Source organism: Sus scrofa, chromosome 13 (genome assembly GCF_000003025.6).
Source record: "Sus scrofa isolate TJ Tabasco breed Duroc chromosome 13, Sscrofa11.1, whole genome shotgun sequence".
Lineage (NCBI taxonomy): Eukaryota > Metazoa > Chordata > Mammalia > Artiodactyla > Suidae > Sus > Sus scrofa.
Genome location: NC_010455.5, coordinates 121,798,631 through 121,815,460, shown reverse-complemented (window position 1 = coordinate 121,815,460; position 16,830 = coordinate 121,798,631). Strand labels below are relative to the sequence as shown.

The 16,830-nt window shown below is 41.5% G+C and overlaps 1 protein-coding gene across 4 annotated transcripts in view; it reads left to right on the top strand.

Annotated features, from left to right (window-relative positions):
* PARL (presenilin associated rhomboid like) overlaps positions 1,782–16,830 on the top strand; it is a 54,946-nt gene continuing 39,897 nt past the window's right edge. For 2 of the 4 annotated variants that reach the window (XM_021069926.1, XM_021069925.1), the window contains exons 1-4: positions 1,782–1,852; positions 12,487–12,682; positions 13,084–13,224; positions 16,557–16,605. In XM_021069926.1, the coding sequence (XP_020925585.1) occupies positions 1,797–1,852; positions 12,487–12,682; positions 13,084–13,224; positions 16,557–16,605 (442 nt within the window). In that variant the 5' untranslated portion in view covers positions 1,782–1,796. Of the gene's footprint in view, positions 2,018–12,486; positions 12,683–13,083; positions 13,225–16,556; positions 16,606–16,830 lie in introns of all 4 variants that reach the window. The other 2 variants (XM_003483280.4, XM_021069927.1) reach the window with 2 other exon arrangements.

The window sequence follows — 16,830 nt, the reverse complement described above, 5'->3', positions numbered from 1 at the left end:
CTAAAATACATCCCAGATCTAGTACATTGCCTGGCATCTGTTGGTGCTTATTAAGTATTTATGGAATGAATGCCATGTTATTATAGTGATATGCATAAGCAGTATAAAAACAGAGTTAAATCAGACTGAAGGCCTAAAAGGATGGCCTTAAAGGAAAGCAAAATATGTCTCACCCCAAATATGACTCTTTGACATAAAAGTTATTTTGAGCTGAAGGCAATTAAGAAGCAGTAAATGCAGAAAAGGCTCCCCCTTTCCCTTAAAGGCAGGAAATAAATGTCCCCTTTTATGGAGACAGATTCTTACCATTCCAAAGACTAGTGACCAGTGTGAAAGAAAAAATAAATAAAAATAAAGTCAGTATGGCTAAGAGAGCTGTCTAAAATGGAGCCAGGAGGTCACTTTTGCATGTCTCAACCTGTATGGAATCTTATTGTCTTAAAGCCAGAATCCAGATCATCTGCTCAATGTTTCAGAAACTCAAGATAATTATCCAACTCTCACCCTAAAATACTTCATGGCAGCCTATTTACTTATTGGACCTTTATCCTAAAATAACTGGTGAGAACCTATCCTTTAAGAACAAATATTTCCTTTCTTGCTTCAGGGTCGATCATAATTCTTGCACAACCACATGGATTTTGCCTTTTTAAGCTCCTGACTCTCTCTTCCTTGAACACTTTTTCAATTTTTCAGTCTTTCAAATTGCAATTCTTAAGACCCCCAAATAAAACACTTGGTTTTTTTTTGTAGTCTTGATACTGATTATCATTAATAATTATTTATTAATAATCACTAATATTATTGTTCAACAAGAAACACCAGTGTAATCTGCAAACAAACCTTGTTAACCTAACTCTTACCTTCCCACTTAAGGAAGATAAGGACTACCTAGCTCTAGTTGGTCTTCCCCTAACCCAAGACCCATTATCTTGCCAATTCTACACAAATTTTAAATACTTTCAGCTCTAGTCACTTCTTCTGGTCTTAATTCTCTTGTGAAGACTCCCAAGTACATGCAAAATGTCTACAAAATTTTCATGCTCTTCTCCTATTAGCCTTTGCCAGTTTAATTTTCAGGCCCAGCCAGGGATCCTAAGAGAACGGAGGGAAACTTTTCCTCCCTTACAGCCTCCTAAAAAACCTGATGATTGAGGTTGGTTTGAAGGATTGGTTAGGCAGAGAGAGAATGGAAAAGTGTTTCAGGCAGTGAGGATGGTATATGAACTTTCGAGAAGTAGGAGCTGGAAAAGCAATGCCTTTCAGAAACTGCGGATGACTTAGCATGGCTGCAGCTACAGTCAGAAGGAGGAGTGGAAGGAAATAAAGCTGACTGACAGGGAGGCAAAGACTGATCATGAAGTCTAAATTTTATCTACAATTCAGATTTTCAAGTCAGGTTTGGATCCTCTTCAGTGTATCATAACATGAAATAGTGAGATGCACAAAAAAGAGTAGTAATTTCAGAAAACTTCCGTTACCATTTTGGTTCTTCCTCTCACTTCCCTCTGGGCCTCAGAAACATGGTAAAGACAGTGATAATATTTTTTCTGGAGTGCTTTAAGTGGATTAAATGCAATAATTTAGGTAAAGTTCCTGGTACATGGCGTCACTCAATAAATACCAGTTTTCCCTTCTCTTTTTCCTCGGGGCCTTTTGTGCAAGCGGGGTGGAGGGCAGTCCCAACTCCCACAGCCCTCCCAGGTACAGACCGGTGTTACTGGAAGAACCAGCCGGCGGGTCCCAGTCCCTCGGGTTGGTCTGGCTTGGGCTCAGCCGCGCGAGGGCGCTCTAGGATGCTCCTCCGGGCTCTATGGTTTTTCCTCCGCCCCGGAAGTGGTTCCAAGCAAGGGTTGGTAAGGTCGGGCCATGGTGGGGCAGAGGTTGGGAAGATGGCGTGGCGTGGCTGGGCGTGTAGAGGCTGGGGTTGCAGACATGCATGGGCTCCACCGGCAGGCAGCCGCAGCTGCGAGGAGCTCACCGCGGGCCTGGCCCCGCCGCAGCTACTCGGGCGCAGGTAATGACCGCCGCTCGTGGCTTCTCGACTCTGGTGACCCTGGCTTTGGAGGTGTATCTTTAGGGGCGGAGGCCGTGTGGGCCTCTCGTGCCACTCCCCGCTCACCCTCTGTGCACATCCGTCCCTTCTCTCTCCGTCCCAACTTCCTCTCTCGCCGCCATCCAGTCCTCGCTTCTAGCCGCGCCATCCTGCCCCGGATTCATAGTGACCAGCCCCGGCCCAGCTTTCAGTGAGCCCGCGCTGGCCCCTCTTCTGTCGGGAGGGACAGTAATCGGCGAGGGCTGATCGTGCGCCACGCCTCATAATCCCGCCAGCAAGGGAAGTAGTTTAACACACCTACTCGAATGGCAGGGTCAAGATTTTATTTTCCGTCGGTTTTTACATAAACCTTAGTTTTACTGCAAATTACCTTCTTTAGCGTTTAGAAAGCCTTATAAGGGAAGACAGAATCGCAGGAGGGCATCACTTTGACGCTTGCGGAGTTGTAGGAGAGGCTTTTCTGTTCAAGAATTGAGATAGTGGAATAGTTGGTTTCCAGATGATTTGAAAACAAAACTACTCGACTGTTCCCGAGTGGAGGCTGTTTGAAGAGTATGTTCTGTCTGTAATTGGCTGCTTTTGCCTTAGAATAATTCAACTCTAAATTGAGAGGAGAGAAATCCTCAACTAAGATTCTGATGTGTATGGGTTCTGAAATTATTTACTGTTCTTTATTCCAGAGTTTCAGCTTTCCTAATTTCTGCCTCAGTTAGATAAGTGCCCGGAATCCACCCGATTGATGGTAGGTAGATGGTAGCAAGAAACACGAATGTTAGATAATTGAGGCTCCAGAGTGGTAGAGCCATTGCTTAAAGTCACCTGGAGTGTTTGTAGGCTATATTTCCCAGACCCTAGCCAAGTCCTGTCAACTCAGAAGTCTTAAACTTCTGAGGAGATGGAAAAGAAGGTCGGGTGGAGGTGGTGATTGATTTCAGCGGTCCTGATTTCATTCTTTAATCCAGATCCCAATTGAAATTGTAGAGTTTGGGAGGCAAGAAAAGTGAATATAGCTCTTGGGAAGCACCAGGTGTTGTATATTAATGATATGTGTTAGGAAGGGAAAAGAAAAGAAAAACTTGTCTACTGAGGAGGTCTAGGAGTTCCCACTGTGGTGCAGTGGGTTAAGGATCTGGCGTTGCTGCAGCTGTGGCTGGGATTTGACCCCTGGCCTGGGAACTTGCATATGCCATGGGTAAAGGAAAAATAGAAGCCTCCAGTAAAAATTGGAGAGCATTTGGAAAAAACATACAATTGACGTTGATGATTAACATCACAGTTTTTAAAAGTTGTCATTTATAGGAGTTCCCATTGTGGCTCAGTGGTTAAGAAATCTGACTAGGAACCGTGAGGTTGCAGGTTGAATCGGAATTGGAGCTATAGCTGCTGGCCTACACCACAGCAACGCCAGATCCTAGCCGTTTTTGCAGTCAACACCACAGCTCACGGCAACACCCCATTCTTAACCCACTGAGCAAGGCCAAGGATCGAACCTGCGTCTTCGTGAATACTAGTCAGATTCATTTCTCCTGGGCCATGCCAGGAACTTCTGAATTTCCTTGTATATAACTATTAGGTATGCTTTCACTTCTAGAAGTTCTAAAATTATATCACAGAGGAATGAATCAGGGATATGGTTAAAAAGCAGAGGTTTGGGCTCAATCTCAAACAATGCAGTTGAAGACATTTATCATGCTTTTTCTGGTTGGTTTTACATTTTAAGAAATGTAAAACTGTTGGAGTTCCCATCTTGGCGCAGCGGAAACGAATCCGACTAGGAACCATGAGGTTTCTGGTTCAATTCCTCGCCTCGCTCAGTGGGTTAAGGATCTGGCATTGCCCTGAGCTGTGGTCTAGGTTGCAGGTGTGGCTTGGATCTGGCATGGCTGTGGCCAACAGCTGCAGCTCTGATTAGACCCCTAGACTGGGAACCTCCATATGCTGTGGGTGTGGCCCTAAAAAGCAAAAAAAAAAGAAGTGTAAAACTAAAAAAGCTTCCTAAATGTGTGATGAAGTTCATATTATAGCTAAAAGCATCCTGTCCCCAGCTCTAATTGATCGAGTCAGTGAGGGGATTTTTTTTGGTTTATGTGGTTAAAAAGTCCAGAGGTGAGGCTTGGCTTCTGGTGAGGCAGGATCCAGTGTTCCAGATGGTCACCAAGACTCCATTCTCCTCCATGGCTTGGCTCTACTTCCTAAATGTTGGCTCTGTTTTCTCAGGGTGCTATCTCCATGGTGTTGTAAGATGGCTCTCAGCAGCACTTGGGGCTGTATACCTTTAGATTCAAATCCAGGAGGAAAAGTTCTCTTCCCCAGTATTACAAACAAAATCTTGAACTTGATGTTAACTGGAGTGGATTGGTCTAACTTGGGCTACATGTCCATCTTTGAATCCCTTAAAGTTGCCAGGGAATGGGATGTGTAGGTTTGCTTAAGCCAGTTAGGAGCTTGGTGTGCCTTCCCAAACCAAATAGCTGGAAATTTCAGGGTCCTCTTAGGAGAGGGAAAGAGAGTGTGGATGCTGGCAATGAGTCTTAATCCACCATCAGTCCTAGTGAAACATTCATGTTGGAATTCTTTGGTTTCAAAACCTATTTTTAAAATTCCTATCATGTTACCTAGATAACCATTGTAATTAAAATAGAAATGTTGTTGGAAGAATGGGGCATTAGGTTCTAGCTCCTGCTGTTCAAAAAGTGGTTTATGAACCAGCAATTTGGGACAGGGTTTACCAAACCTTTTTTGTAAAAGGCTAGATAGAAAAGGGCCACATTGGAGTTCCCTTGTGGCATAGTGAGGTAAGAACCTGCTGTTATCACTGGAGCATCTCGGGTTGCTGCTGTGGTGCAGATTCATTTTCTGGGCCGGGAACTTCCACATGCCCTGGGTGCAGCCAAAAAAAAAAAAAAAAGAAAGAAAATAGGGCCACATAAGTTTTCTGTCAGATATTCTCTTTCTTTTAAACAACTCCCTAGAAATGCAAAAGCAATATTAAGCCGGAGTGCCAGATTCACTCTGCAGGCTATAGTTTGTCAGTCTGTAATTGAAGAGCTTACTTAGAAATGCAGAATCTCAGACTTACTCACCCCGGACCTACTGAATTAGAATCTTAGTTTAAATAAGATCCACAGGTGATTTGTATATAAAGTTTTTACCTCATCTGTGGTAAATCTCAACCCTCTGGCACATGAGAATCACCGGGGGAGCCCTTAAAACTACTGATGCCTTGGTCCCACCCCCGGAAATTCTAATTTAGTCTGTATGATGTGGAGCCGTGGTATAGTATTTTTAAGAGCTCACCAGGTAATTCTAGTGAGTAGTAGAGGAAAGGAGAAGCTGTTTTCCCTCTGCCAGTCTTAGGTTCTTTGGCTGGGGCCCTGTCAGACTAACAAAAGACAGATTAACAAGAGGAAAACAAACAAGTTTATGAAAATGCTCATTGCGCATACATATGGGAATAGTGATGAATAACCCAAAGGGGTGGTTAGAACTTGGGCTGACAAAAGAATAACAACTTTTTTTTTTTTTTTTTTTTTGTCTTTTTGCTATTTCTTGGGCCGCTCCCACGGCATATGGAGGTTCCCAGGCTAGGGGTCGAATCGGAGCTGTAGCTGCCGGCCTATGCCAGAGCCACAGCAATGCGGGATCCGAGCCTTGTCTGCAACCTACACCACAGCTCACGGCAACGACGGATCGTTAACCCACTGAGCAAGGGCAGGGACCGAACCGAAGCCTCATGTTTCCTAGTCAGATTCGTTAACCACTGCGCCACGACGGGAACTCCAAGAATAACAACATTTTAGAGAAATGACAAAACAAAGGAAAAGGACTTTGAGTTTCTAGGGCAGCACATTGTAGGAAGGTAATATAAGAGGGAACCTAATGGAAGACAAGGACTAGTTGGTAAAGTTTGTTCTGTAGCTTCCTCTGGTGCTTTCTCTGAGCTCATTGGGCCTTAGAGCTGTCTTGTGGTTAACTACTGTCCTTCCTGGTAGAAAGGGGAGAGTGGGTTCACCTTTACAAATGTACATCCTGCTTTTAGGCATATAAGGGCAGGGCAGGGAGTTTTTCTTGTATCTGCTGCTTCTCTGTTGCCAGAATAATCCCTATGCCAAAGTGGTGTATTTGAGGGTGGCATATCCTGTGACTCTATAGGGGCCAGCATTGAGAATTACTATTCCAGACTAAGCTTTCAGGGTCATAACTTCCTCTGCCACGATTAATGTGATAGATTAAAAAATACTACCGTGATAATTTGCAACTTCTCATCCATAATTGGAATCTGTTTCCCTGTTTCTTCAAGCTGGGTTGGGCTTGTGACTTGCTTTTATACAGCTTTGCACAATGCTTTTTCCCCAGTGGCATGTGGAAGAAGTAATGTGCGAGGTTCAGAGTCTGGGCCTGGAGAGGCCTTGCAGCTTTAGCCTTTTCTCCCACTGCCATGGTAGAAGCCCCTGTTAGACTAGTCTAGAGATTATGGAGACCATTTAGAGAGATGGCCAGTTGACAGCCCATACTGAGGCTCCAGATAGGGCAGTGAGGCCATCTTAGACTCTCCAGCTCCAGTTCAGTAACCAAATGACTGGCTGCATGAGTGATCCCTGGTAGGACCAGTGGAAGAACTGCCCAGCTGAGTGCAGCTAACTTACAGAATCATGAGAAATAATAAATTAGGATTTTAGGACAACTAAGTTTGGGGCAGTCTGTTATGCAATAACAGCTGGGCAAGAGCAAATGAGACAGCTGGGCAAGCAGCTGCCAGATCAGGATCTGCTGACCAAAGAAAGAACTATGCTGCCTCCAGCATTATTTTCACTAGCAGAATTATCTTGTGTGTTCCCTTCTCACTAGACTCAGTTCTGACTTTAGGTATGCCCGTATATCTGATTAGCAGGCTGTGATCACATTTGGAACCCTAACCAAAAGGATACCTGTGAAATAGTTTATAGCTTTCCATTCTCTGCAGCATGTGAATGTACCTTAGGTAAAAGGAATAGGTGTTCAGTGACCCTAGACATAGTACTTAGTTCTGTCCCCAAAGTTCTGTATGTCCAGCTGTAATTCCCAATGTATTTGCCCTTGACATGTGTGTTCTACATCTGAACTTAACCCTGGGGCCAACTTGTGTAACATGTTCTTGGTGTCCTCAGCGCCACACTTCTGTTGAGATTCTCAATGTAACTATTATTCTAGGCAGAGGATCTGGCTTTGCTTCAAATTCAGATTCCCAACTTGGTGTATTTGTATTCCTTTTCAATTATTGTGCTTCACGATTATAACTGAATTGACAAAGCTGTAAAAAGTAGTCTTTTATTAGAACCAACTGAGTACATAGCCTATAGTGTTAACCTGTTGGAGATGTACAGGAATCTCATTCTTCATATTTCTTGGTCTAAAAAAAAAAAAAGCCGGAAACCAACAATACTGGGTTGTAACAATTTGTAACCATTTACCTTGGAAACATTTAAAGGAAAAATGTATTTCCATTACTTTATGTCACACCTTTGGCTTTTGGCCAGAAGTGGTGTTACCTGTTACTTTACTTACTAGCCCTGATTCTAAATTACTTTGGAATATATAATGTAAATCGAATTCAGTTGCAGAAGAATAACATCTGCTATTTTAAAGGTATCATCAGGAATACCTTTGGCTATAAGTTTATTGTTGCTTAAATAAATGAGAGTATTTATCTAGCATAAAATGACTGGAGATAGGTATCTATTGTCTTTGCTCAGTGGCTCAAAAAATGTCAGTTAGTAGCCAAATACCTTGGCCTTTATCTTGGTATAAGATGCCTGCTACACTGCTAGGCATTACAACCTTTTCCAAGGCAAAAAGAAGTGGGAGGGAGTTCCTGTCGTGGCACAGAGGAAATAAATCTGACTAGGAACCATGGGGTGCGGGTTTGATCCCTGGCCTTGCTCAGTGGGTTAAGGATCCGGTGTGGCTGTGGCTGTGGTGTGGGCCAGTGGCTACAGCTCCAGTTAGACCCCTAGCCTGAGAACCTCCATATGCCCAGGTGTGGCCCTAAAAAGACAAAGGACAACAAAACAAAACAGTGAAATCTCCATTTTTATTGGATAAGCAAAACCTTTTCCAGAGGTTTCTAAACAATTCTTTTTTTTTTTGGTCTTTTTGCCTTTTCTAGGGCTGCTCCCGAGGCATATGGAGGTTCCCAGGCTAAGGGTCTAATTGGAGCTGTTGCTGCCGGCCTACACCATAGCCACAGCAACGTGGGATCTGAGCCTCATCTGCAACCTATACCACAGCTCACGGCAACGCCAGATCCTTAACCAACTGAGCAAGGCCAGGGATCGAACCCACAACCTCATGGTTCTTAGTCGAATTCGTTAACCACTGAGCCACAACGGGAACTCCGTAAACAATTCTTAAGTCTCATTTTATCAGAACTCTGTAGTATGGCTACCCCTAGCCATAGGAGAAACTGGAAAAGTGAAGATATCTTTCCTAGCCTCTGCAGAAAAAGAGGCAACACAACAAGAAATTGAAATAGATTTGGAATTGGCAGTATTAGCTGAAGGATTCATAAGACTGGGAATAGGCTCTGAAGGAGTTCACAGATAATCAGAGCAACATTGGCATTGTCTGAATAAATACATTGCTTTCCAAAATAGATTTCGTTGAAAGGAGTAACCTTTATTTGTAAGTATAAATTCTGAATTAGTAAGTTAGTTTTAGGACTTATTACTTTATCATTATCACTCATCCTCACTTAACTAACCTCGCCGAGGATACAACCAACTTTGGTGGGGAGGGCCAACTATATTACACCCTTTTATTAAAAAAAATTTATTATAGTGGTTTACAATGTTCTGTCAATTTCTGTACAGCAAAGTGACCCAGTTATACATAAGCATATACATTCTTTTTCTCACGTTATCCTCCATCATGTTCCATCGCAAGTGATGGGATATAGTTCCCTGTACTATAGAGCAGGATCTCATTGCTTATCCACTCCAAATGCAGTAGTTTGCATCTGCTAACCCCAAAGTCCCGGTCTATCCCACTCCCTCCCCCTCAGCAACCACAGGTCTGTTCTCCATGTCCATGAGTTGGTTTCTTTTCTGTAGATAGGTTCATTAGTGCTAAACCACCATTTTATGTAAGAGATTTGAGCACCCTGAATTTGGTACCTGCAAGGGGATCCTAGAACCAATCTCCCATGAGTACTGAAGGACAACTGTATTCTATCGTATGAATATACCACAGTTTATCCTTGCCCCTGTTGATGGAAATTTAAGTTCCAATTTTTAACTGTTAGAATTGAGCTGCTATGATTGCAAACATTTTAAACTGCTCAGGATGGAATTTGTCATCTCTCATCTTCCAATTTCCTGTTACTATTTGGTGCCTTTGATTTTCCTTATCTTAGTGAATAATACCACTTTCCTTTCATTTATTTCATAGATAATGTTGATTTGTGTTATATTCCAGATTCCACATATGAGTGATATCCTATAGTATTTGATTTACTTCACTTAGTATGATAATTTTTAGGTCCATCCATCTTATTGCAAATGGCATGATTTCATTCTTTTTATGTCTGAGTGATATTCATTGTGTGTGTGTTTATACCATATGTTTATGTTCTTTATCCATTCATCTGTCGATGGATATTTAAGTTGTTTCCATGTCTTGCTATTGTAAATGGTGCTACTATGAACATGGAGGGGGGCGTGTATCTTTTCAAATTAGACTTTTGTCTTGGTATGTATCCAGGAGTGGCATTGCTGGATCCTACGGTAACTCTGTTTTTAATTTAGGTTTTTTTTTTTTTTCCCTGGTCTTTTTAGGGTGGAACCTGAGGCATATGACGTTCCCAGGCTAGGCGTCAAGTTGGAGCTGTAGCTGCCGGCCTACGCCACAGTCGTAGCAACATGGGATCCGAGCCATGTCTGTGACCTACACCACAGCTCACGGAAACGCCAGATCCATAATCCACTGAGTACAGCCAGGAATCGAACCTCATGGATAGTAGTTGGGGTCATTACTGCTGAGCCACAATGGGAACTCCCTTTTTTGGGGGGGAGGGCACTCCTGTAGCATGCACAAGTTCCTGGGCCAGAGAGTGAACCCTCACCATAGCAGTGACAACATTGGATCCTTAACCATTGCACCATCAGGAAGCTCCTATTTTTAGTTTTTTGAGGAACCTTCGTACATTTTTCCATAGGTGCTGCACTGATTTTTCTTCCCACCACAGTCTTAACAGGGTTCCCTTTTCTCTATACTCTCTAGCATTTATTATTGGTAGACTTTTTAATGATAGCCATTCTGACTATTGTGAGCCGGTACCTTGTTGTAGTTTTGATTTTTATTTCTCTAATAATTGCCAGTGATGAGCATCTTTTCATGTGCCTATTGGCCGTCTGTATGTCTTCTTTGGAGAAATGTTTATTTAGGTCTTCTGTACCTTTTTTTTGTTGTTGTTATTGTATGAACTGTTTGTTGGTTGCATCATTTACAAATATTTTCTCCCAGTCCACAAGTTTTCTTTTGGTTTTGTTTGTTTCCTTTGCTCTGCAAAAGTTTATAAGTTTGATTAGGTTCCATTTGCATATTTTTGCTTTTATTTCTATTGGCTTGGGAGACCTAAGGAAACGTTGGTATGATTTATGTCAGAGAATGTTTTGGCCGTGTTCTTGTCTAGGAGTTTTATGGTGTCTTCTCTTAAATTTAAGTCTTTAAAGCCATTTTGAATTTGTTTTGTGTATGGTGTTAGTATGTGTTCTGACTTCATTGATTTACATGTGGCTGTCCAACTTTCCCAACAACACTTGATGAAGAGACTGTCTTTTCCCCATTGTATATTCTTGCCTCCTTTGTTGAGGATTTATAGTCCATAGGTGTATGGGTTTATTTCGGAGCTCTCTGTTCCATTGATCGGTGTGTCTGTTTTTGTGCTAGTACCACGCTGTTTTGATTACTGTAGTTTTGTGGTGTTTGAGATGATTTATAGATTTTTTTTTTTGTCTTTTTTTTTTTTTTGCCTTTTTCTAGGGCCGCTCCAATGGCATATGGAGGTTCCCAGGCTAGGGGTCTAATTGGAGCTGGAGCTACTGGCCTACGCCAGAGTCACAGCACTGCAGGATCCAAGCCGCGTCTGTGACCTACACCACAGCTCACAGCAATGCTGGATCCTTAACCCACTGAGCAAGGCCAGGGATCGAACCTGCAACCTCATGGTTTCTAGTCAGATTTGTTAACCACTGCGCCACGATGGTAACTCTGATTTATAGATTTTTAACCTTAGTGATTAAGAGAACTGTGGTCCCACTGAAAGAATAAGGAAGTTAGAAAATTAAGCTCCTTGTAGAAAGGGATGAATTCCCTTTCTACATTATATAATGATTTTAAAGTAATGGGGAGTATATCCTAGTGGAAGTATTCAGTGTATAGTTGGAAATGCAAGACAAGAAAATCCTGAGACTGGGACTAGAGACATGTATTTGAATCAGTTACTTGCTTAGAAGACATCCAGGCTATAGAAATTCTTTTATTCAGCCAAAGTGTTTCAGGGGCCGGGTTATAAAGATGAGAAGACCTGTCTGATTGCTTTCAGGGAGTTCTATGAGTCTAGAAGTATCATATGTTTAGAGTATAATAAAACAAACAGGAAGGGGCCTCTATGTGGTCCGCCTGGGGGAAGTTACTATTTTACAAGAGAAAAAGACAATGCTTCACAAATTTATATGGATTCGGTTTGAATGAGAGTGTGCAAAGGAACCATTATTGGAGCCTTTAAGTATATTTGTCTCTAAGGGTTAGGAGAAAGGAGGAAGCTGTCTGGAAAGTGAATTTGAAGATCAGGGAGTGAGTGCATCCTTACAGGTGCTGATAGGTGTGATCATTAGTGTCAGATGTTTCAAGGAGGTCAGGCTTTAAGAACTCAAAAAGCAAAACCCTTTATAGAACATTTGGTGGGTGTCTCCCACACTGGTAGTGAAGTAAATATGGGGCTCGGTGGGGGAAAAATCCACCAGTTTGGAATGGTTGGTTTATAAAAGGAAATCATTATTTGATTTAAAGGTTCTGGAATTTGACCAAATTTCAAATAAGATAACAAAGCTATTCTGTGCTAATTCAAACCACACCTTGTAGTCATCCAGCTTTTTATAGGATTGCAAACTGTGAAGGATGGATACAAAGTATTTTATTGATTGATACACAGTAACAGCCCAAATAAATTCCCTCTATAAAGTTGCTGTAGTTTATATGTCTCCCCTGTTCCAGAAAGACACAGTTCATTGTTTTGACTGAATCCTACTTAGGAGTAGGAATCTTGGTGGCTTTGGGGCTACAAAGTGGGAATAAACCAAAATGGTGATAATGCAGGTCAAGTGGGGAAGCTCATAGAGGTTGATGTTTGCAGGACGTAGCTCTGTTTCTAATCTCTTTTTTTCCCCCTATAGGTTTAACTTTTTTATTCAGCAAAAATGTGGATTCAGAAAAGCACCCAGAAAGGTTGAACCTCGAAGATCAGACACAGGAAGAAGTAGTGAAGCATATAAGAGAAGTGCTTTGATTCCTCCTGTAGAAGAAACAGCCTTTTATCCTTCTCCCTATCCTATAAGAACTCTTGTAAAGCCTTTGTTTTTTACCGTTGGGGTAAGAGCTCATGTCACTAGGAGTTACCTACTTGCTGCAGGTGTCGTGTTAAAGTATTATCTGTCCCTATTTCAATTCCCTTAAAGTAAAAACAAGGTGGGGTGGGGGTGTCAAAAGGGTATGGGGTCGTGATCATAAGAGAACGTGAATTTAATAGTTGCTGTTAAGAGTTTGATTCACTTATGTAAGCCCTGGAGAAGAAACTCATGGGCCTCTTACTTGGTGTTACATTGCTAGTGATACTGAGTTGACTTTTGAATTTTATGGGAAGTTCTAACTGTAAACAGGCCCCAGGGTACTGTGAAGTTCGTAAAATGGGAAACAATTAAATGTTCTTTTCACCTAATAGGTTTCAGTGTGCCAGATCTATTTCTTTTAAATTTATTTTGTAATGTATATAGTTTACAGGTTGTGCATTTGGATCGGCTGCTATTTGGCAATATGAATCACTGAAATCCAGGGTCCAGAGTTATTTTGATGGTATAAAAGCTGATTGGTTGGATAGCATAAGACCACAAAAGGAAGGAGACTTCAGAAAGGAGGTAAAGATAAACATGGTGTTTTTTCTGTTTATTATAGGTGATCAGTTTTTGAAGTCTAGTTACTAAGTGTTTTTAGTTAATGGTGGTGTTAGGTAAGTAGATATAAGGTCATTGCACTTAATATTCTTTAGAGTCATTTCATTGCAGGGTTAATGTTTTGTATATCTGATGGTGTTGTACTTAACAGTGTTCCAAGAAGTTTGTCCCTCTATCCACATGTATCAAGAATCACTACATGCAGTTGCTAAAAAATTAATGTTTTGGAGCCTCTTCCAGTCCTACTAGGGACCACTGTTTTACTTGCATTATCTGGATGGTTTATTTTAGAGTACATATTAGAATCACAGGGAATTTTATGCTTCAGGGATGGAGATACTATGTGGATTTTAAAAAGCTTCTCAGTGATACAATGTTTATATACCTCTAGTAAATACCTACTGTTAGTATTTCTAACTATGCTCAGGGATGAAGATGTAAGGAAAAGGTACAGATATAGAGCTTTTGGAACTTTTCATTACTTCATACGCAAGTTATTAGCTTTTCTTCCTGCTGATTTTCTTAAAATGTTGCCTTTGAGGTAAAGCCTATATTTTGTTCATTCTGCTTGACAGTACTTATTGAGCAGACCATTGGCTAATTTGTAGATTCAGGTCCATTTGTTTTTGAGGCACCTCCATATATTTTATGACACACTAACTGCCCTTCTAGTTTGGAGAGAAGGTCAGCATCCTATTTAATTTTCTGCTTCCTAGGATCTTCTTAACCCGAGAGGGTAGCCTTGGGTTTTCTTTTTCTGCATTTTCTTTCTTTTTTGGGCGGGGAGGGGGGCACACTTGCGGCACATGGAGTTTTCCAGGCTAGGGATTGAATTGGAGCTGCAGCTGTTGGCCTTTGCCACAGCCACACCAGATCCGAGTCATGTCTGTGACTTACACTGCAGCTCATGCAATGGAAGAGCCTTAACCCATTGAGCGAGGCCAGGGATTGAACCTGCATCCTCATGGATACTAGTTGGGTTTGTTACCACTGAGCCACAATGACAACTCTGAGTTTTCTTTTCCTAACGATAGTTGAAGGTTCCTCTAGTAGGGAGAAGGATTCATTCCTCCTTCTTTCCCCATAGACACAAGAAGCATGAGTCCTACCTGTTTTAGAGAGGCTTTATGTCAGAAGAACAGTGGATGTACTATTTGCAGGTAAAAACTACAATAACCTAGCAGTGATTTTTGTTCAGTACAGTGGTTGAGAAGATAGTAACATTGACCTGCTCCACAATCTTGGATTCTTTAGAAAGCTACAGTTTTCTAGAGTTGCTGCTGTGGTGCAGTGGGTTAGAACCTGACTGCAGCGGTTTTGGTTGCTGTGGAGGTGTGAGTTTGATTTCTAGCCCGGCACAGTGGATTAAAAGATGTGGTGGTGCTGCAGTTGCGGCTTGCATTCAACCTGAGAACTCCTGTATGCTGCAGGTATGGCCATAAGAAAGAAGGAAAGCTGCAGGTTTCTGCATTACAGAGGTTTTTTTTTGGCTGTGACTGTGGCATGTGGAAGTTCCTGGGTCAGGGATTGAAGCTAAGCCACAAAAAGTGACAATGCTGAGTCCTTAACTGCAGGGCCACAAGGGAACTCCCTGTGTTAGAAAGTTTTGATACCCAAATTGTTCCTTAGAATGGTGAAAATAACAAGCAATATATATAGTCTTCATCCAAAGATGGATCTGTTTAAAATAGTTAAATGATAGGATATAAAATAGAATCCATGTTAATTAAAGGAAATTGAAATAATACATAAATATAACAGCGGAAGCGAAAGTCCTGGGAACCCCTGCCACGCTATTAAGAAGCTGTGAGTGAGGTCTGAGAGCTCATGCACAATTTAATTATACAGTTGATTCTTGAACAATGCAGGGATTGGGGTGCCCACTGTCCACACAGTAGCAAACCTGCATCTAACATAGTTGGCCTTCTATAACATTGGTCCCACATCAGGTTCAGCCAACTGCAGATGGTGTAGTATACTGTGGTACACATTTATTGAAAAAAATCTGTGTGTAGGTGGATCAGTGCAGTTTAAACCCCTGTTGTTAAAGTCTCAACTGAGTTACAAAAATGGAACCATGATTATATATGGATTAATAAACATATCGATCTGTAACCTTTTTTTAAACTTGGGATTTCTTTCTGTATTCGTGTACAAAGTTTGCTTCAGTTTTATATTTAGAACATAGGTTTGTTTCAGTTTTTGCCTGTGGAATATGGAAGTTCCTGGCCAGGGATCAAACCTGCACCACAGCAGCAGTGACTCTCAAGCCAAAGCAGTGACACCACCAGATCTTTAACCATGAGGACACCAAGGAATGCTCTAGAACATGGGATTTTAAAAATCTAATCATGGAAAATTTCAAAAGTAAAGTAAAAAGAATAAAGAGAATAGTATAATGCACACCGTTCATCATCAGTACATAGCCAGCTTTGTTTTATCTCATCCCCCTTCTTTCCCTTCCCTCTCCACCACTTGATTATTGTAAAGCAAATTCTAGGCCTCTTTCATCTATAAAAATTTTTGAGGTGTGTCTCTGAAAGATTAGGCAATTAGGATTCTTTTTCTTTTTCTTTCTTCTTCTTTTTTTTTTTTTTTTTTGGTGCCACACTTGTGGCATATAAAAGTTCCCAGGCAGGGGTCAAATTGGAGCTACAGCTGCTGGCCTACACCATGGCCACAGCAGCTTGGGATCTGGGCCTCGTCTGTGACCTACACCACAGTTCATGGCAACGCCAGATCCTTAACCCACTGAGTGAGGCCAGGGATCGAACCCAAATCCTCATGGATACTAGTTGGATTTGTTTCTGCTGAGCTACAAGGGAACTCTGGATTCTGTCTTTTTCTAAACCTCAATCTGATACATCTTTTTTTTTTTTTTAAGTAATTTTAGTAGAAAATATTCTTGGTTAGAATTTTAAAATGAGATTGGGCCTCGTTGCATAATTATTTGATACCTATCTATACCTGGTAGTGTGCTTAGTGCTTTGTTAATGGTATTCCTCATAATGGTATTGCTTGATATCTGTTACTGTCTCCATTTTATGTATCAAGAAACCCAAGTTTAGAAGTAATTTGTCTGAGGTAACAGAGCTAATCCGTGGCTCTCTAGAGAACGCAGGCTGTCTGACTCTAAAACACCTGTGCTTTCCACTCAACCACATATTATGTCTGTGGTTCCCTAGAGGTTTTTACAGATGAGAACTCTTGCACAAGGCATTTTCTTTCTTATTTTTCATTTATGTAGCCTGAAAGTATTTACCATATAGTGATATGCAATTTTACTTCTGTTTTAGATTAACAAGTGGTGGAATAACCTAAGTGATGGCCAGCGGACTGTGACAGGTTTGTGTTAGCTTACACGTTTTAGCCATTCAAGGGAAGAGAAATCAAACCAAAAGGTACAGTATGTCACAGTCAATGGCCTTTGTACCATGCTCATCAGTGGTTTAGAAGACAGTTTCTGTACCTTCAAGCTAATGTCATAGTTTGAAAGTAGTGTGGCATAAAGGTATACATGATGCTCCAGGTCAGTTATTTTCTAATCGTGGTTTAGTGTGATACTGATCA